General features: G+C 38.7%; 1 protein-coding gene across 2 annotated transcripts in view; it reads left to right on the top strand.

Annotated features, from left to right (window-relative positions):
* ZNF608 (zinc finger protein 608) overlaps window positions 1–20,992 on the top strand; it is an 88,695-nt gene that overhangs the window by 32,709 nt on the left and 34,994 nt on the right. For both annotated transcript variants that reach the window (XM_063320737.1, XM_063320738.1), the window contains exon 3: window positions 6,716–6,971. In XM_063320737.1, coding sequence (XP_063176807.1) covers window positions 6,716–6,971 — 256 coding nt within the window. The remainder of the gene's footprint in view (window positions 1–6,715; window positions 6,972–20,992) is intronic.

Below are 20,992 nucleotides of genomic sequence, written 5' to 3'. Positions count from 1 at the left end.
AGCACGCAGGCTGACTGAAGAAAAGTTTGGAAGGGCAAGACTGAAGAGCTGACCAAGAGAAATCAGGTTTCAATGGAGAAAGGTGTTCTAGAGACCTATGAACAGAATTATCTCAATGAATACGATTTTCTTGGGCTGAAAGAAGAGAAATGTCGTTACTAGAAATTTGCAGGTGGTGATCTGGGCATCCTCCCAGGACTCTGCCAAACGTTAGAGTTGACATACAGTTTTTCACAGATGCAGCCTTTGGCAGAAGGATATCGCTGGCAGCTGTCAAATGCTAATCTTTCCCACAGTAAAAGGAGTGAATGGCTTTGGGAAATCCCAAGCATCTGAGCTATAATAGAAGATATAAGAGACAACAAGGAATTTTCTTTGCCTGTTGTTTAGCACCATTGTTTCTGCATTAGATCCTTCTCAAAGCTTTTTCATTGTGGTCTTCATTGTATATTAATGATGCCCTAGAAAAATATTAGCATTAACATGTCAATGGAGGTGCTGTAGATACAGTCACATAATGTCTGAGAAGGTCTGGAGGTCTGCATGTAGGAAGAATATGTAACTGTCAAAAGACTCTTGAGTTTTAAGAACTGTGTGTGCAGGTTCAGCAGCTGATGGGAGTAGCACAGAAGATCTTGAATACATTTTTTTTTTCCTTTTTCCTTGTATTAAAACATTAGTAGCATAGTAAGAGCTTTAAGTGGATATTTTTTTTTTTGCATAATAAAAAGATATTCAGAATATTGGAATTATTCCAGATGTGAGTGATTTGCTGATTTACTGGCAAAAAAAGTGTCAGTTTCTGATAGTTTGTCTTTTGCTTGCTTTTTTTTTTTCTTTGCTTCAACTACTCAGTTGATTTGAAGTGGAGAAGTTCATTTTAAGGGTAGGAAATACTTGGAATCTCCAAGTAGATGCTACTTGTGTTACTCAGTTCAACACAACTACATGTTAGGTTTTGCATCCATACTACAATATGTGTAAAGCATAAGTGATTTTTTTGCTTATTCTTGAACATAGGTTTTGAAGTCTAAAATTGGATGAAATTTAGGAAGCCTGAATCTCCTTCATCCTTCTTTTATATTTAAGCTGTTGTGATTCTCAGCTAAGTTGACCAAAAAAAGTAACTGCCTTAGTACCTCTGACTTTTCTGTATTTTGAATGTAAGGCTTGTTATAGATATGTCTGTCCTGTGACCAAAATTCTTTCTACATCCATATCTTGTAATATTTCTTTCCTATTTTCTAAGCATGTCCTTCATGGTACTGACCTTTTCTTCCAACAATTTGATATAGAACGTTCGTTTGTTTGCCAAAAATGCCTTTATTAGATATTAAGCATGGGTTTTAATAAATAAAATGCCTTTAGGTAATGACAGGTATTTCAAAAGTATAACTAAATCCTTATTATCTTAAAGAAAACAAAACATCAGTTTTGTTAAGTATGGTGTCAAAACATTTCTGAGTGTGAATTTATATGAATTTAGATGCAAGAAATACTAAATTGAGATTAAACTGAGTTTTCTTCAGATGAAATGGAGTTTCTTCATATGGGTAATTTCTGTTACGTGGTGGAATATGAAGGAATAACTTTAGTTTTAAGAGATGTAAAGTCTTTGTGGGGGAAAGTTTATAGCAAGAAAAGCTTTAACAATCAATGAGATGTCTAGAAGTGCAGACACCCTCCTGAGCGCAGAGACATTTTTTCCATGTCACATTCTCCCACATTTGTTTTCTTCCAAAGTAGTTTCATTGATTTCATTAGAATTACTTCTGATTTATGATGCTGTGAATGAGATTAGAATGAGGTCTTCTGGGGTCACTGTTGCTTTAGAAAATTAAGGTGGGGGCAAGCATACTTTATATAAAACCAAGGTAATCTCCCTTTCACCTTAAAATCTCGAAAAAGCAATTTGGAGAAAGCAAAACTTCCATATAGGGCTGAGTTCCTTTATTTCCTCTTTCTCATTTCAGACATAGTGATTCTGTGAATATTAATTCATAGCTCTAAAGAACTTGTCAATATCATTTTTAAGGCTGGAGGTTTCTTGCTCCTTTCAGTCTTTCTGTTCGTGTCTTTTTTTAAGGAAGGATTTAGTTTCGGGAAGGGTCAGGCTTTGTTTTTTAGGTATATCCCATAATAGGATTCGGATCTTTTTTACACATTCTTTCTTTTAGTGCAGACATTCCCACAGGGAATGCTTACAGTAGATTTTTTTCTCAATTTAAAAAGCAGTGTGTCCTTGGAAGGGCTTAGCCTGAGCCTTAAACCTGCTCCTCTGCCTTTCTCCAGGCTGTATACTGGTAGATGGATTAAATGGCATTTGGCATGGACATTTCAAAATCCCCTGGTGGGTGACACTGCCAGTGTATAGCCGTGTTTGGTCTTAGATTGGTGGGCTATGTCATCGTAGAGATATACCTTCAGAGATATACCTTCATTAATGAAGTGGAACTATATATACATTCATAGGTATATATGTGATAGCACACTGGATGCGTCACAATCACGTGGCCTGGCTGCATGACAGTTATTTTCTAGTTTGCATTTTGTGATTTATGACAGAAACGTTTCACACTTAAGATACACCCCCTCTGAAAGTTTTCAAATTTGAAATGAACAAAATACATAGATACAGAATACTTCCACTTGATAATATGATCAGAAGTTATCCATTTAAATCTCTGTGAAAAGTGATTTTATTTTGACTACTACTGTAAATCCTTCTGTCAGATTAGTACCATGTCAAATGGGGCCATAGATGTTCCTGGTATCGTGCTCTGCTTTCGTTCAGGTGAGCTTTCCACAGGACTACATGAGAGACTGTCCCATGAAGACTTAAAATTCTCCCATTCCAGCAGGAATTGTAATACATTATGACTGATTGCAGTAGTATGACGTTGCGTACTCTCTGATTTGGGAAGTCCTTTCAAACCTTCTTCTGTGAGTGCATCATTACCCACTGGAATCCCTCCTGGTTGTCAGGAAATTGTGTACAAAGGACACAAAATTTCAGACATAATCTTAAAAGCTTACACTGCATCAGGAAGGTGAGTTTTGATGAGCAGAACTTAATTCCAGCATGTAAAGTGCCTGAGTAACTGAAGGAGAACCCTGCTTATTAGGAAGTCTTGCCCATTTCTAGTTAGGTTGATATTCCTCTCTCTTCCACACCTTCCTCCTCATACTGGCTAATGCTATGCAGCCACCAAAAATTTTTTTTTTTTTTTGCTCATGTTCAGATAGAGGAGGGCTCCATGGAGCACTGACTACATTGCTTGGCAAGCATTCTTCATTTTCTGTGAGCTTTCTACTACTGAGAGCCATAGCTCTCTGATACAATCAAACACTTGGCAGTGGAAAGCTGCCATGAATAACACTCCAGCTTTGTAGCCTTTGTCACTAATCAGCTCTCAAAAGCTCTTGGAATTAGGTGAATGAAGAAAATATTGCTTGAATATTTCTATCTTTTTTGAAGCCCTTTGATTATGTGTATAAGGAGAGCATCTATGTAAATAACCTTTTTCAGATTTAGATTTTCATTCTCATATTGGAATCTCTCGTGTGATAAACAGCAAGGCTACTGCTCAGTATGCGCCAACACCTGGGAATAATCAGGCAAAAATAACAGTGAGAAACTGCAGAGCATCTGTTCTTGACATTAACTTTCCTCAGTTTGACAGACTGCCACCACCAGATGTTAGTCTTATGTGCCTTTTTTCCACTGGAGATGGCAGCCTTCCTGCCTCTCTCTTTGCCTCTAATAGCTTACATCAGTGCCCTTTGGAGAATTCATGAAAACAATTGTGTCACCACAAGGATTGCTGAGAACCACCACTTTGCTGTGCTGATGTTACGATTATCAAACAAGATGGGATAATTTTAAAACATGGAAAGCTGGAGCAATATTTAAGCTTAGCACATGTTCTTTTTTCTTATGAGTAAGGTTGTATTTGTGCAACGAACAGGAACCTCAGGGGCAGTAAATGTCCATTTAATTCTCAACCAGGCTTAGTGTTTTAATTCACAGAGCAACAGTCCCTTTTACTGCGATAGACACCCTTTGGCCTTGTCCTATGTGTTCCTAGTGGAAAACATGAATATTTGTTAGCAGGTCTAAATAAACCAGAACTGAGTACAAATATTTGTAACAAAGAACTTCGAAGGGTACACTGTCAGATCTGTGCTTTCTTTAGCTCCCCCTCACTGTTTATAATACTTGGAAAATGGAAGACACATCTGCCAATTTAGTCTACATTTCATTTAAAACATTGGCTAGTTTAGTATGATAATAGCAAACATTTTGTTTTTCCTCTGGCTTTGTGACGAGGATGTTTTACAGAAGAATGATGTTGCGTGTGTAGTAGGAGGTTTTGCACAGCTTTACAAAACACCATGCAAACTGTCAAATGGGCCATTCATCAGCATTTTTTAGGTTTTACAGAGGGATGTGGCTTAGCTTTTCTTAAGCACTGGGCTCCGTTTACCTGCCAGCTACTGATCCTGGTTCTCTTCCAGCTTGAAGTAGGATACGTTAAGAACTCCTCTAAATGATGCCTGGGGTTGCTATCGACCCCCTGTCACCGACAGAGCCCCATCAGGCAGCCAGTGCCAGGGAGCAGGGCTCTGTGCCATCCAACGCTTCGCCTCCACCAGGCATCAGCCAGCCAGAGCCTGCACAGCGTACAGTCGGTGTCCTCCCCTACCAGCCAGACACGGTTATGGATTTATGTTGCGCTTACTATTAGACAGCACAAGTAACTGCTGCTCTTGGGGTCAGTTGATATTTGACTTGCCTGTGTGCATTCAAGTGCGCTCTGCAAAGCGTTCTTGCCTATGCTTGAACTCTGCAATTGCAATGGCATAAAGAGAAGAATAAAGATACCGTTTCATTACTTGACTGCATTGTTTTTATGCCACAGGAGCTCTGCTTTACTCAGTAGAATTTTGCTGGTATTAGCATGTTTTTACTCCTAATGGATGCTTTTAGTATTCACATATTGCTTTGAGTTTGTTTTTTTTTTTACTTTGTTATCTCTCTAACCTGAAGATTATTTTAGTCCTAAATAAAATGAAACACCACCACAACCCACCCACTGCCTCGACACCCTACCAAAATAAGGAAGAGTTTGGAGAAGAACGTGGTTACAGGTCCCTCCTTTCTCCTCCCTAGTACTAGTGTAATTGAGATCAGAATCCAGGCTGGTCATACAAAGATCATACAAAACATTTTTGTTAAATATTTAGCACACTTAAGGCTTTTGTGCACAATTAAAAGTGTTGGCTCCCAGTTTGTATGTATGAATGATGCTCAAAGCAAAAGAATTTTTACAAAGGCCAACTGTAACAATTGTTACAATTTTTAAAAAGTTCTTTTTAATTTCAGATTTACATTTTATTTTCTTTTAATGAAAAGTGGCCATGTGATGAAGTGAGTTGATCTGTGGTACAAAGGATATATAATACAAGGACAATACTCTTAGTCCTTTCCTCTTTTTATATCTCCATTTGCCAGCTTGGCTTTAAAAGAAACAAAATTAACTTTGATCTACGTTAAGATACATTTGAATGAAACCTAGATGACAATGTACAGTGAGTTAATTATGTCTTTTCTGTTGAGTTTTCTTACAGGGTCCACAATTAAAAAAACAGCATAGACTTAAAGAGATTTGATGACCTATTTGAAAGCAGCTATAAAGCAGACATTTTAAAAAAATCATTGCAGAATCATTTCTTGGTGTGGTATCTATGATCCGGTGGGCCAAAGAAATATGAATTTTAGGTGGTTTAGCTATTTGAGTGGGCACAGTCATATCCTCATTTAGCTATCTTTTATGTGACAAAGGACCTTATGGCCTCAGTAAAATACTGAGAACATTTAGGCCAAATCTGTATACAGAAAATCTGCTACTGGGTACACTGGATGTCATATAGGAAAGATAATTTATTCAGTCCGTATATATATATTGTCTCTGTGTGAATTGTCTGTGTACAGGCTGATTGTCTGGCGAGTTGTATTCTTCTGAATACGCATTTTGGAACCCCTGAGAAATTAGATGGTTTGGATAGGTTCTTGTAAAAGTCCTCATCTGTTATTTCAAGTAGAAAGATGTAAATGTTATCTGTAAGCTGTTAGGTGGGTGATCCTAATGTATTTTAAGTGATTGGATGACAAGAGATTATATTTGTTGCCATATGGATATTAGAATTGTTCCAAGTCCTAAGTTCTCTATGATGCACATGAAAAAAATGGCATTTATACGTCTTTGTACTGTCTTTATAAATGTTTTTCTTCAAATAGAAAATGAAGTTCCCAGTTTGCAAAATTAATTCCCGTCCACAAATCAGTCTCTGTCAGTGCCAAGAAAAAAGTGGCCTTAGTCCTTGTTTTTAAAATTTATTGTTATTTCATACTAGCCGTCTATGACAACAGGGAATAATCTTGTAGAAACTTAGCAATTTGCCTTGTTTAGCATGATAGATGTTTTTGTACTTAATTTTTCATGTGCAGCATTTGGGCTGATGTTAAAAAAATTAAACTCATAAGACTGAAATTACCTGTGATACACCAAATCCCTGCATACACAAATGCAGTCTCAGCAAACTGGGCTTTCTTTATTTTATTTTATTTTATTTTATTTATTTTATTCTTTTTTTTTTTTTTTTTTTTAAAATCTCACAGCACCATTATAGTAAGTTTGTCTGTTGTTTTCAGGTTGATCCCCTGTTTACAGTGCCTGCACCTCCACCTCCGATTTCCAGCAGTATCACACCTCAGATTCTGCCTTCCTACTTTTCCCCATCTTCATCCAATATTGCAGCACCAGTCGAGCAGCTTTTGGTACGGACTCGTTCAGTGGGTGTAAATACTTGCGAGGTTGGAGTAGTAACAGAACCTGAATGCCTTGGACCCTGTGAGCCTGGGACCAGCGTGAACTTGGAAGGAATTGTGTGGCATGAAACTGAAGAAGGTAAATTGTCTTTTCCATTAGGTTTGTCTGTGAGATATGTTAACGAGGAGAAGACTTTGCTGTATCTGCCTGGGTGCTAACTAAGGGCTTGCTAGTCTGTTGGGACATCATTATGTATAATGGCAGTCACAGCTTTATAGCTCAGCTAGTGAGTTTTTCTTTTAAAAACCAATGGCATGTTTTTTATTATTTAAGCAACGGTATTTTCCAAATGACCTACCATGGAAGCCCAGTTAACAATAGAATTGTTTCCTATTGCTATATTGACAAAAGCATATGAAGAAATAGCTAACATAATAGCATAAATGTGCTATTTAAATGTACATCATGAGAGGGGTGTATGTGATGGGACTGGATATATGAATAGTTTAGAAGAAAACTTGGAAAGCTGAATATTTTTGAATTCAGACACTATGATCAAAAATGCCACCATTACATAACAATAGAAGCCCCAGAGACCCCGCAGAAATTCAATTTGATGTGATTATTGTTTGCATTTTGGTTATTTGAAACATGCTTTAAGAGGAAAACATTCTTGCTCAAAGAGAAGTGTTCCATCTGGTGAAGAACTGCTAACTAAACCAGAGTGATTTCTTTAATAGCATTTGAAGGCATTTGGCCAAGTAGGAGTGCTGGAGAGCTTTGGGGAATACTAAGCATTGATTTGCTATGATTCAGAACAAAGTAAATAGGAAGAGGATTATGCTGTGATATGCAGATTTTTCTGTTTCGGTTTTCAAAAGCTCAGTATTAAAATACCAGCTCTCTCCTGTTAATGCTAAATATCCTGCATGTGTACACTAAACTTCTGCAGTTTTGGGGTTAATAACAGTGGATTGCTCCAGTTACGACTGCTTGAGAGTCTTCCTGTGATTGTTCTTATATTTGTTTTGAGGATTATTTAATTTTTAGTGATCTGCCTCCCCCAACAATGAAAACAAGGTTATTTACAAAAGGATATAATGCAAGTATACAGCAGTGCATTGCTTCATGATAAATCCTGACATCCTTCAGACATACACACAATGGCATTTGGTCCTTTGCAGTGATATATAAGACCTCACCAAAGTGCTCTACACTGTCCTCTCAAAAATCAATAGAGAGAGTCAGATTTACTTGCTTTTATATGCTTTCATCCATCCATCTTTCTCTCTGTGTATGTCTACAGCAGATTCATAAGGTAGATTGATCCTTTCAGATTGTTTTTAAAGCACAGTATAAATTCTGTTTTAAAATATCCCTGCAGAGATGACTGCCCTTAGCGGTTCCAATCTTCCTTGACTGGCCTGTATTAACTGGAGTTGGAATGTGTGGGCGTTAACTGTGTTGACATGAAAGAGCAGTAGCTGTTAATAGTGTTATTCTTGCTGAATAAACTAAACTTCTGACCCCCACTGAATTTAAGAAGCCTGCCTTGTTAAAGGTTTGGCACCAGAAGTGAAGTATTAAAAAAAGTGCGTTCTGGTCAGGATGACATTCCATCTACCAGTTTCTCAGCACTCTACTGTTTTAAAAAACTCTTGTTAGTTAATAGAAATTAACTCCTTTAATCTTTTCCCCGTTTGTCTAAAACAATTTTCTGAAACAACTTGGAGTCAATGACCACAAGTTTGAGTGAAATGGTTTTGAAAGTGCCTGTTTTCACAGCTTTACACATACTGTTTGGTGACGCTACAGCTATGAGTGACTATAATAATAGATAAAATGGGATTCCAACATACTGTAGAAATGTAGCTAGGATGTAGATTAAGAGACTGAAGATAATTGTTATGATTTCATATTGTATGGTTTGTACTGTGCTTTTTGTGTTTTACTGTTTCAGACCCTGCGGACTGAAGAAAATAACATAAATTTTATTCTGTTTTTCCCAGTGTTCACAATCAACACTGTATTATGAAAAATGAGTTCCTAATGATCATTTTTGCATTTTAATTAAGTTTTGACATTTGGGGCACACATATATCTATATATTTAGCTGTTTTCAAATTTTCTGACATGTTCATGAAAGCAGCTATATAGCAGCTTGTGTGAAGCCATTTCTGCCAAATTTTAGAAAACAGGGTGCAGATGGGTCTTCTATTTATCTTTAACAGAAGGAAGATTATCAGATACTCATTTTCTGCAGTTATGATTTTCACTTCAGTTAGGCCAGAACATGACCTTTCCTAAATTGGTGTAAATCCAGGGTACTCTAACTGAAATCTTTGTAATTGCTGACATCTAAAACCATTTTGATGTTCATAATGACCAACTGAAATACATATTTCTTTTGTGATACCCATATGTTTCTTTCACATTCACTCCCTTCACTGCTTTCCAAAACCTAATAAAAACACACATGCAAACTGACGTCTATCTAGCTGTCTATATATCCGTTAGCTTTTTAACGTAAAACAATTCTAAGAAATGAAGGTATGAAAAATTCTGACCTTGGCTTGTGTTTTGAGATGTCTGAATTATTTTGTACCTGATTTAGCCACTTGGTAAGATGAGTTGTGAGGTGATGAGAATAGATGTCCGCGTACTCTATGGCATATGGGAACTGTGAACCAAATGTGCTGCTGAGCAGTCTTCATGTGCTCCAGCAACTAGCTGTGGGAATGCAAATACAGAAAGGATGTGGTGATCGCAGTTATTATAATAAGAATACTAGAGCGAGTAGAGAAAGATGAAATCAGATGAAGTCATTATTAAATGTAATATATGCTTTATACAGGAGAATTCATGAGAATTCATGTTTTGAAGGTTTTTGGTGTCTGAAATAACCAGTTTTCTTTTAGGAATGTTAAACAAGTTGTCACATTCTGTTGCATTTGTTCTTCAAGGTCAGAAAAAGGATAATGTTTGTTTTTGTTAGTCATATTTTTAGGATAATCACTCCAAGGGGTGGGGGGTGAAGCAGCATTGGATTTCAAACAAAACTGTGGCAGATCAAAGGGAGAGTTGTTACTACAGCTCTTTTCATTTATTCCATGCCAATCTATTCAGCTGACTTGATCAGCAGATTTAATAAATCAGACCGTTTTTTCCAGAGTGTTTCAATCTTAAGATGTGTAGAGGGAAGCTGGCATCAGGAGTCTGTCACATTTTATTACAGGGCTTTGTAACTAACCATAGGTTGTTACCCATATAATTGACTGAGACTGCTGGTTATCACGTGGGCATTTCTCAGTTGCGCTACTAAGTTGTGTAGTGTTTAATTTCTACCTATGTAGGCAGTAGGCATTTTCATCTGCATAATGACCTTGTTTGGATATGACTTGATAATGTGGCCAAAGTGGTGCTAATGGCTGTAGAAAAAGAATATTGAAGGGACTAGTTAAGGCTACCCTGTAGTAGTGGATTGAGAAATGGTTATGGGCAAGTCAACCTGAAAGCTGGCAGCTGATGCGGGTATTTGACACCAGAAACTGCTACCCAGTAACATTAGAAGTCCTTCACAAAAAACAGCTTGGTAGTATTATTGGAGTGTATTTTTTTGTTTGGTTGGTTTGGTTGGTTGGTTCTTCTGATACTCTGGGAAACAGCTGTTAAAAGTCTGTATTTCTATACTGAGAAATAAGGTTTATCTAGAATCAGGTACTTGCTAAATCGTGCAATTATCTTCTGGGAAAACAGTTTTGAAGAGAGCAGTAATTGTTTCTTACTGCCTGGAGGAAATAAAAATGACCCAGAAAAAAGGGAAACCGCCAACCAACTTTCTAAATTGCTCAGAGCTTGCTTTTTTTTGTTTAGTTTCTCACACGCAGTTGCCCTGGGTCATGTCCTGTTTTTGGTTCTGCATCTAGTAGTAGAGTCTGCCTTTAGATGTGGGAAGCACTAGTTCTTGATGATGTCTTGTTTGCTTGAAAACTGTGTAGGAGACAGCCATCCGTCACCTTGCTGCCGTTGTGTGCAGCACAAGCTGTCTACATGAGGCATTGGAGTTCTCACATTGCTGCACTGACATTCCTCCTCCTTATGCAGTTTGGGTACAACTTGCTGTTGTTTTTCAGTAACAAATACTGGGGAAATGAGTTGTATTTTCTAAAATGTCCTCTTGTCAGGGTTAGCTTGTTGATTTTTGTAACTTGAGACTTGTTGTCAAATGTAAGGAGTGGGATCTGCTGGATCTCAGAAATCTGGTGGGAGTATCTCCAGGGTATTCCACGTTTATCCTAGCATCAGTTCTGACACTACTTTGCAGAAATTTTCCATAAAAAGGAGAAGTCTTAGATGACAAAGAGGCACGCTGGTACTTGTGTATGGGTTTCCCAGCCTGCCATGTTTGTAACTAATATGCATAGATGATGTTTTGAAAACTTATCTGTTGCACAAAGCTGATGAGGATTCCTCCCTGCCTTACTATGTGGTATTAGTCTTGCAAAACCTATTTCAAAAGAACAGTCTGTTTTAAACATCTTTGGTTATATATGTGTTTGTACATGTGTGTATAAGTAAGGGTGTGTATGAATCTATAGAAATAGAAGAATGAGAAGTAGTCTGACTGCCTCTGATTCCCCTTAGCAATTTTTGTGGTTTAACAACCACATTTTCCTACTTTCACAAATACAAAGGCATGATAAAACAGTGAAACTTGTAATGTTGAAAGCTGTGTTAAATATGTAAGTAAACAAATGCAGAAATTAGAGATTTTTAAAAAATCTGTTTTATCAAAGAACGTTACAATAATTCATAGAAGTTCAGATAAACGTGATTAAATCACACTGTTGTCTTGACCTCAGGCAAGGTTTATAGAGAGACATAATATCCTTTATTAAACAAAGAGATACAGTTGTTAAAAATGGGTAAGCTTTCAGACTGTGCATTTATATTCTGTCCTTTTTGTGTGATGTAGACCATTGACTTGATGGATACAGGAAACAGTGGTCAACCACCGTATTCAGTTCAGAATTGAAAGACAGTGGGTATTTTTATAGGAGAGAGCATGAAGATACTGCTCAAAAATCAGGCTTTGTTAGGTCCGTGTTACAGAGGAGCAGTTGGTGGAGAAGGTAGTTTTTTTGGCTAGCTGCATTAACAGAACACCTAAAATACGGCTATTTTCTACTGTCGCGTGAGTCATCTGCAGACCAGTATGAATGTCAGTCAGTATCAAAATGTCATCTGTTCAGAAAAGGCCTATACATGTGTTTATATTTTGAGATGTGTTTAATTTTTCCTCTTCCTACTGTCTGTGATACCAGACCCAGTAAATCGCTGGATGTAAGGAAGTCTGAGATAGGTGATTCTTTATAGACCTCAACTGTCTCACTGTATTATCTAAGGCACTTGGAGTCTGACATCTGGTACATGTTACGTAGAAAATTGTAGCAAAAGAGAAATGGGCTATATCTCACAACGTGAAGCCACAGGCTTGCATAAAAATGTTTGTGGTTTATGAAAGCTCTACCTACTTCACAAAAGGAGTTTGGGGGTTTGTACTTTGGAACGTACACAGACTATCTGAGAAAAGTTTTAAGAGTTTAATGTTAAAGGATTTGTACTGTGAGAGCGATTTAGCTGTAGGTACACTGAGGTTTGTTGGGGTTGAGGGGCCTTTTTGGTCATCTCAACAGTTTGCCTGACCTTGTTAGTGTACATGCTTGCTTAGGGACATAAATTGTGACGTTGTCCTGTAACTGGCTTCTGCAGTGTTTCTTGCACGTTTGTTTGAAACATGTAGTGCTGCCCAGCATCAGAGGCAAGGAGTGGGCTAAACAGACTGCTTGGTCAAAGCCAGTATGTCAGTAATTTAATTTTGATATATTTTATTGCTATAAGACAAAATGTTTGTGCTGAGAGAAACAAAAAAGGAACTGGTTTTGACCGAATCATAGAATCATTTAGGTTGTAAAAGACCTTTAAGATCATCAAGTCCAACCATAAACCTGGCCGAGTCCGCCACTAAACCATGTCCCTAAGTGCCAAGTCTACCCATCTTGTAAATACCTCCAGGGGTGGTGATTCAACCACTTCCCTGGGCAGCCTGTTCCAGTGCTTAAGAACCCGTTTGGTGAAGACATTTTTCTTAATATCCAATCTAAACCTCCCCTGGTGCAACTTGAAGCCATTTCCTCATCCTATCACTTGTTACTTGGGAGAAGAGACCAACCCCCACCTGGCTACAACCTCCTTTCAGGTAGCTGTAGAGAGCGATAAGGTCTCCCCTCAGCCTCCTTTTCTCCAGGTGAAACAAGCCCAGTTCCCTCACCTGCTCCTCATAAGACACTGTCGCACACAAGCTTCAGTTTCCCCATTGACAACAACGTGTAGTCTATGATACTGTTTTCATCTAAAATAAGTGAAGCAAATAATAATTTTAGAACCAAACTCCCGTCTATCCACAGAAGCCCCTCAAAATGGTTTTAAACCATTGGGACTGTCTCTTATGAACCAAGTGTACATGGTTGAGATGATGTGGCTTTAATGAGTTGCTGTGAATAAGCTGGGCTATGATAAACAAACCTTTGCGGGCTCTTTGTTCACAGCAAACAGTAGACAAATCATGTCAGTATAAACCTTCTCAGTGAAGGAGAAATGCAAAATAGGTTATGGATGTTCCCTGCTGGTAGAGCTGTATGTCAGATGGTAGATATTTTGACCTCCTTGAGTTTAATTCTGATTCCCTCACAAAGCACACCTTTTTCCAGAAACGTTCGATTAGTCATTTACTTAAACGGTAGTTTGACTTCAAAGCTGTTTGTCTAGTCGATGGAAAGCATCACAGATTAGTGAAGATGTGTAACATAAAAAAAAAGAAAAAAAAAAAAAAGAGGTGAAAACAGAACCGCTGCTAATTTCCAGGCTTTCTTAATGCGGCGGAGAAGTCAAGCTAGTTTGTCACCCCTTCCATTCCTTCCAAACAGCACCGCTTCAGGAGATTTTTGAAGACTGCAGACCACCATTGGAAGAAAAGCACTTAGGAAATCCATGTAAAGATGCTGTTAAATGTTAAATTTGGTATTTAAACGTCAGTGTTTCTCCTTGAACATGTACACACTGCAGGGTCCAACTAGTGCTAATGCTACAACTTTGTTTAGATAGGCTGAACATCGCTATTGCAAGGAGGGGTGCGTGATTTGTTTACTGCCTAGTGCTTGTCCTGTTGCTTCACTCTTACGGATACAGAGGTAATGCTAAGCAGAGTGTAGCCATAGTACAGTTGCAATAGCTGACCAAAAATATCCAAAGTGCCTTATTTAGCCAGCGTAGTAATGGCCAGCTTATCTAAAGGGGCCTGGCAAATGTCACATTTTATAGCTCAGAGAGAAGACTGGGTGCAACCCTCTTGGTATAACCCGAAACAGAGAGTGAAAAAAACTTAACAAATTCCAGACAGTGCTTACATAAAAAGCTGTATATTGCCAGACTGCTACAGAGGAAGACTCCCTGCACTGCTTGTACATACATAGAAAATTATCCCTTTTACAAACAAGCATATGGGGGCAGGGAGGGTGCATTGAAAAAGGAAGGAGGATAATTGAGATTGGAAACATTTGCTTGGAGCTATTTGAATGTGAAACTGAGCCTGCTCAAGCAGTGAGGTTATGAACACTGAGGAGCTGCTTTAAGAACAGCAACAGTTTTGAGCATTTACTGCTCAAAAGCAAAATCTCAATAGTAGCAGATTGCTTAGAAGTGAGACTGTTCCAGTACAAAATACTTGCAACATGTGGTGTTTGGATTTGTAGATAGCAGGGGGGAGAGATGACTGCTAATAAAGAAAGTGTGTATGCGTGCAAGTGTTTTCTTACTAAATAAATACTGCTGGAGTAAGGAATGAAAGCACAACTGAAATGGTATCTTTAACTGGTGTGGTTCAGGGATTAAACCACTTATTCAAAGATGTTCTCACAGTCACTCTAATTTTGTACATAGTTTAACTAGTTAGGACAAGCTGTGGTGTTCCAGTTTTGTTACACTCCTAAGTATTGCTGGTCTTCTGTAGTAGTCTTGGTTCCTGGACTGTATGTTTTCACTAATACAGATTAATATCAAATTAATAAAATAATCTTTTTTTCCTGAGTTTCAGGCTACATAGCAAAAAGCTGCTTTTGGCATCAGGAGTAACTTGCCTGTATAAGTCCAGTGGCTGGCCTAACATCCAGCTTTTCATGTTTTAGAATTGGTGGAAACTTACATTTTGTCACCCTGAGGGCATATTCATAATACTTCCTAGTTACTACTGATGTGGTAGTAACCAGCCACTAGTCTGGAACTCTTCATGACAAGAGGCAATCCAAAAAGCAGAAGGAAAAACCTCAATTTAAAAAATTTTGACCAGTGAAGAGTGCTTTGGCCTTCAGGGTTACTAAAAGATTACAGCTTTTATTTTTGTTCTAAAAGAGGGAGACAGGAAAGGTAGACGTTCAGGGTGAAGACAAAGAATATCAAAAAAGAAAAGCTCAAGGGAAATAGCTTTCTTGATTTAGACTGAAAAACTAGGTCTAGATTTATTAAAGTTAGTGTTGCAATGGAAACCACAATTGAGGTGCAACAATTTTATATCCCCAAATGCCATGAGATTTGGGGGGGAGGGGGAAATCTGGGTTAAAAACCAAAAGGCCATTATTAGAGCACTCGGATTTAATTCTGGTTTTTGAGCTTTTTTTTTAAAGAGTATCAACTAAAGCTGAAACACTATCCAAATTAACACTGGTTTGTATTTACTAGCTGCAAATTTAAATCTCAAAAGAATTTTTAAGAGGATATAGCTACGTAAATAAAAGACCATAGAATTAATTTTTAAAGGCAGAATTTACTACTCTTGCTAAAGATTTAATCAGAATAAAAAAGAATATTGAAGAAAAGCCTTCTTTTATCCTACTTTTTTGTTTTGTTTTGTTTTAATAGATGTCAGTTACTTGTTAAGCTTAGGAAGTTTCTCGGGTTTTGCTTGGGGTGATATTTTAGTGTATTTAAGTGATCTTGTTTTGTTTGAATTTTGTTGTTGTTTCTATATGAGCATTAACGGAGAGATCAGGCCAGTTGCTTTTTCTCTAGTGACTTAGCCAGTAGTATAAAGACCTCCATTAATAAAATGGAACTGAAGTTAGTTGTCAGTAGACGGCAATTCTGTAGCCGGTCCCTAACACTCAGGACAAGTGTTGTGGAGAATCAGTTTAGAGCAGGGGCAGTTCCAGATCAATCTTCAGTTAATCTAGAAGTGGGTTTTTTCCCCCCAGTCACTTAAAACTTCTGCATTTAAGTAGGCTGAAACAAGTAATTACGTTTTACTGCCTGTTTACTTTCCCCTACAGTGACTGAACCTGTACTTCTTAGCCTTGCATTCATACAGAGCTGGCTTTTGTGGATCTTTTAAAGCCTGAGGCTATGTGACCCCCTCTAGTTGCTAGATTTTAGAAACAGAAAGAAGGGTCTCAGGTTTCACTAAAGGAGCTCTTTTCCTTAGGGAAGAGATAAGCTCATGTCAACTTTTAGCAGAATACCACTGATGTTTTAAAAAAACCTTACTTTTTAGGTTATTCTCTACAGTTTTATTAAAGTCTTGAAAGTTATGACTGTAGGTTCTGTGGTTTCTGAGAAAGTTTTGCAATGAATTAATATTTGCTTCTTGAGAAATTTTGTTCGAACTACCACAGATGGCAGTGAAGCCAGTAGAAGTTTGTCTGCATTCAAGCCAGTTTCGTCTAGAAGAACTGCTGGCTATTGGTAGACTTCAGCTAGCTTCAAAATAAGAAGTATCACTCGTTACAAGCCTAAGCAATTGGAAAAAAAAAAAAAAAAGGAAGAAAAAAAAATTGTTCCTGGGTTGCAACAATTCCCAGCTAGACACCTGTATTTGGAAGTGATACAGCCTGAACTAAGGTCAGTGGAAGCTACTAATGTTCTTTACTTAATGAAAGTAAGTCAGATCATTTATGTTGAATTGTGAAAGAGAAAATGACATTTCAGCACGGTCTGCAAGCACTTGAAAAAGCCTTTCATTTTTCCATTGTTGTATAAAGGAAAGAAAATTTTCCTTGGTAGTCGTATAAAAATTAAGAATTCAGTATTTCCAAGCACGTCAGACCTGTGTGACTCTTAAGAGGCAGTATAGTTTAGTGCTTCAACAGTAGCCGATTTCTGATCTTTTTCAGCTTCACCAGTTTTTTGCAAACCCCAGCTAGGCCCCATTTCTTCCAGACTGGAGGGCTACTTAGGATTGGAGTGAAACATCTTGGGTTTGAAACATAGTGACACAGTAGTTTGTTTCTCATTAAATTGGCTAGTCAGGGTTTTTTAGAAACAGATTTAGCTGCAGAAATGTTCAAACATAGCTCTGGTGGGGAGACAACAGGCGGCAGCAAAGTTGTCCTCACAAGTGGTGGTGGAAGGCTGAGAGATCTCCACGGCGCGTGGGGGTGGAGGCACTCACTGAACCCCCGCATTTCCTTCCAGCCTCCCTGCTTTGGAAACTTCCCACAGCAGACCTTCATGTCTTATTTGGGAGTTGTCTGCTAGGTTTGGTGTGTGTCTGTGTCCCAAAAGCTGTGCAGACTGGTTTCCTTGAGTTTTCCTTTCCCCACCTCTTGAAGTTCTGACGGGCTGACCCACTGTGCCATTACACCAAGGTGCAGCTTCTTGTTGACCAGGGAAACCGCAGGTGCCAGTGGGCTTGACAAGGATTTTGAATGACTATGCCTCCCCTGCAGACACCTTCCTATCAACAGCGGGAATGAATCTGTGTAGCATTTTACTCATTTATTTAATGATTTCCTGAAGTACTGTGTCCAGTTTTGGGGTCCTCAACACAAGAATGACATGAACCTGTTGGAGTGTGTCCAGAGGAGGGCCACAAAGATGATCAGAGGGCTGGAGCACCTCTGCTATGAGGACAGGCTGAGAGAGTTGGGGTTGTTCAGCCTGGAGAAGAGAAGACTCCGGGAAGACCTTATAGTGGCCTTCCAGTATCTGATGGGGAGGGACTTTTTACAAGGGCATGTAGTGATAGGTCGAGGGGTAATGGCTTCAAACTAGAAGAGGGCAGATTTAGATTAGATACCAGGAAGAAATTCTTTACTTAGATGCACTGGAACAGGTTGCCCAGAGAAGCTGTGGATGGCCCCACCCCTGGAAGTGTTCAAGACCAGGCTGGATGGGGCTTTGAGCAACCTGGTCTAGTGGGAGGTGTCCCTGCCCATGGCCGGGGTGGGGAGGGGTTGGAACTAGATGATCTTTAAGGTCCCTTCCAACCTAAACCACACCATGATTCTATGATACCCAGTCTGGAGGATTTTCCACAAGAACTGACAGGCAGTTTCTCCCTGAGGTAAAGATTAAAAGTGGCAAAGAGGTTTGGATTTACCAAGTGATGGTGCATTTTTATGAAACATGAATCAGAAGGCTAATGCTGTTTCTTCTTATCTTGATTCTGCCCACACAAGTGGCATGTGGAATTAGTAAAACGAACAGGGGAGAGGGACTCTTGAGGGGCAGGAGTAAATCTGCACTTGGTTTTGCTTCAAGACAGTGGGTGGTGATTGGGTTACAAATGGTTCTGTTGGTCTAGACAAGCAAGTGACAGGAAATAACTTAGAGAAAATGTTTTTGTATCCCCCAAGTGTTATCTTCAAGGAGCATAGTCAGTAATGCTGTTGTGAAAGAAACCTCCATTTGGACAGACAGCTTGATGCAGGCAAAGCTGCTAATTTGTTTTCAGCTTCAAGGAGATTTAGAGTCTTTGCATCCTTGGCAGTAACACACAATGTAATTGTTTCCCTTCTCCTTAATCTTCAGTCTAGATGCATTGGCTTAGTGTAGCTAGGAAAGGCTGGAATGTTGACTGAATTAGCTGCACCGGATAGCTTCTCCTGACAGGCGAGAAGTTTCTCCAGGACTCTTCTGACTTTCTAGTGTGTGAGAGAACACTCGCTGTTCTTTTCATGATTGCATCTACTCACACAAACTCTTTTGCACAGAAAGGCAAATAAATTGTTGGGTATGAAAAGGAGGTGACAGAATTAATGTTCTTACACTGGCAACGTTACTCAGTTATTAAGGGCTCTCTGTAAATAACAGCTTTGCTTTTATCTATTTTCTGCCTCTTTCTTCCACAAAAGTAATTTTGTAACCCTGCAATTTTTAAATACTTTAAAAAAACCTAACTGTGCACCAGGAGATCTGTTTGCATTCCTATTATTCAGTTTGGCAATGTTTATGGGCAGCAGCTGCTTATGCCTTTGGAATATGCGCCATTAACATACCACTGGTATAAACCTAGCTCAATTCACCAAAAATACAATCTTCAGAGAAGGGATATAGCATATCATTGAGCAATTAAATTATTTAGTCAATCCAGTGGTTAAGCTTGGGTCAGCTTTGAAGGGTAAATTTCATTGCTGGGATACATTCTTGGCTATGAATGAATGCATGAATAATCTTTCTTTGAACCTTAAGATGCACAATAGACACAATAACTCTTGAGTTGAACTCTTGAGAGTGGGCTGATTTATGGGCAGCTGTTGAAAGTGCTCCCAGTCAAATTATTTTTTCATCTGTGAAGTAGAAACCTGTAGTATATTAATTACTGTATACCATGGCAATGGTAGACAGACAAAAGCTGTGCAAGTCTTTGCTACAGGTTTTTAATTTATAGATTAAAAGAAAAAGTAATGATTTTGACACGGTACACTGCCATAAACTGAGAATCGCTTGTCAGGGCTCCAGCAGACAAATAGCTGAAGGCATTATTGACCTCAACTGCTCGGCCAGTTGATCTGTGTAGGTTACCTCCCATTTAGCAGAGGCAACAGCAGGGATTGTGTGTGCTCCCCAGTGCCAGCAAGTTCACAAACCTGCGTAAGCCAGCTCTAGTTTCATTTACATTAACGCGGTAAGTGCAGGTGACCAAGGGTCTGACACACATTTGTTTCTGCCCTCCCTGCTCCAAGGGCTGTAGCCTCAAGCAAAGGGCTGGGGCACATATACAGGAGGAAGTAGCATCACGCTCTACATCAAGATTTGTCCAAGTTTATCTGCTGGAGGGCTTGGTTTGCTGGAAGGATCAACAGAGGTCTGTTTTCTGATCAGCAATAGTGGCTTGGCACAGTGCCTTTTCAGTGCTGGGGGAGGAGGCAACTGGTCTTGTCTCAATACCCATTTCTGAAGCTATTGTGTCTACATTGAACAGTGCTAGGAAGTTTACCGATTGTCGTAAGGCATTCTGCATTATTAAAATTGTGTCATGGAAGTTGTTTTTTAGGGAGTTCTTCTGAGAATTAGTTGCAGAAGGAGCAATTTGATTTTATTTTCTTTCAGTTAGCAGGCCAAGCAGATGGGAAAGCAGACCTGGAGTAGTTTTGCTGGCTGGCTGCCACAATTCTGTAAATTTTGATTTGTGTGGATATGTAACAGTTTTATTTTTCCCTTTTTGGAAATGTATGCCTGTAAGTCTTTGGGAAATTAATCGTTGGTTTCCTGTGAAATGTGCACTTGTAAAACAAATGTTGTAGCAATGTGTCGTGCAGACCCTGTGTTGTGTCAATTAGGAAGTGTGACATCAGCAAACTCTATAGGCTGTCAAAGGCTAAAACACTTTTCAAAGCATCATTCCCTCACAGCTCTCCAGAGAAAGCATTAAAAAATGACAGAAATTTGAACTGCAGTTCAGTACACTTTTATTTGTTTGCCTTTGCCACTCAAAATTCTACCCAAATTTCATAATTCTACCCAAATGAGACTTTTAATGCTATTTGACCATAAGCTATTTTGTATTTGAAATTAACAAGGCATTCAAATTTGCAAAATCTGTATTAACAACTAAGTGTGAGTTGATCAAAACTTGTAAATCTTAAATTTAATGTTCCACACGGGGGAAGATGAACAATACAACTCACATTTCACCCTTGGTCTGTCTGCCCTTGACTTCTTGCTACTCCCTGCACCTCCACACCAGAACAACCTGCAAGAAAAGAGTTACTTAAGCATTTATTAATTGTGGTATTGATGATGACATCGCCACTAATTACACGCCAAGAGAGCTACATTTAACAGTAAAAAATGCTAGGGATTTAAGCACATGATTGACAGCCTGGGTC

This window comes from Chroicocephalus ridibundus, chromosome Z, assembly GCF_963924245.1.
Source record: "Chroicocephalus ridibundus chromosome Z, bChrRid1.1, whole genome shotgun sequence".
NCBI classification, from domain to species: Eukaryota; Metazoa; Chordata; class Aves; order Charadriiformes; family Laridae; genus Chroicocephalus; species Chroicocephalus ridibundus.
The sequence above is the reverse complement of the archived record's forward strand: the minus strand, read 5'-3'. Positions and strand labels throughout refer to the sequence as shown.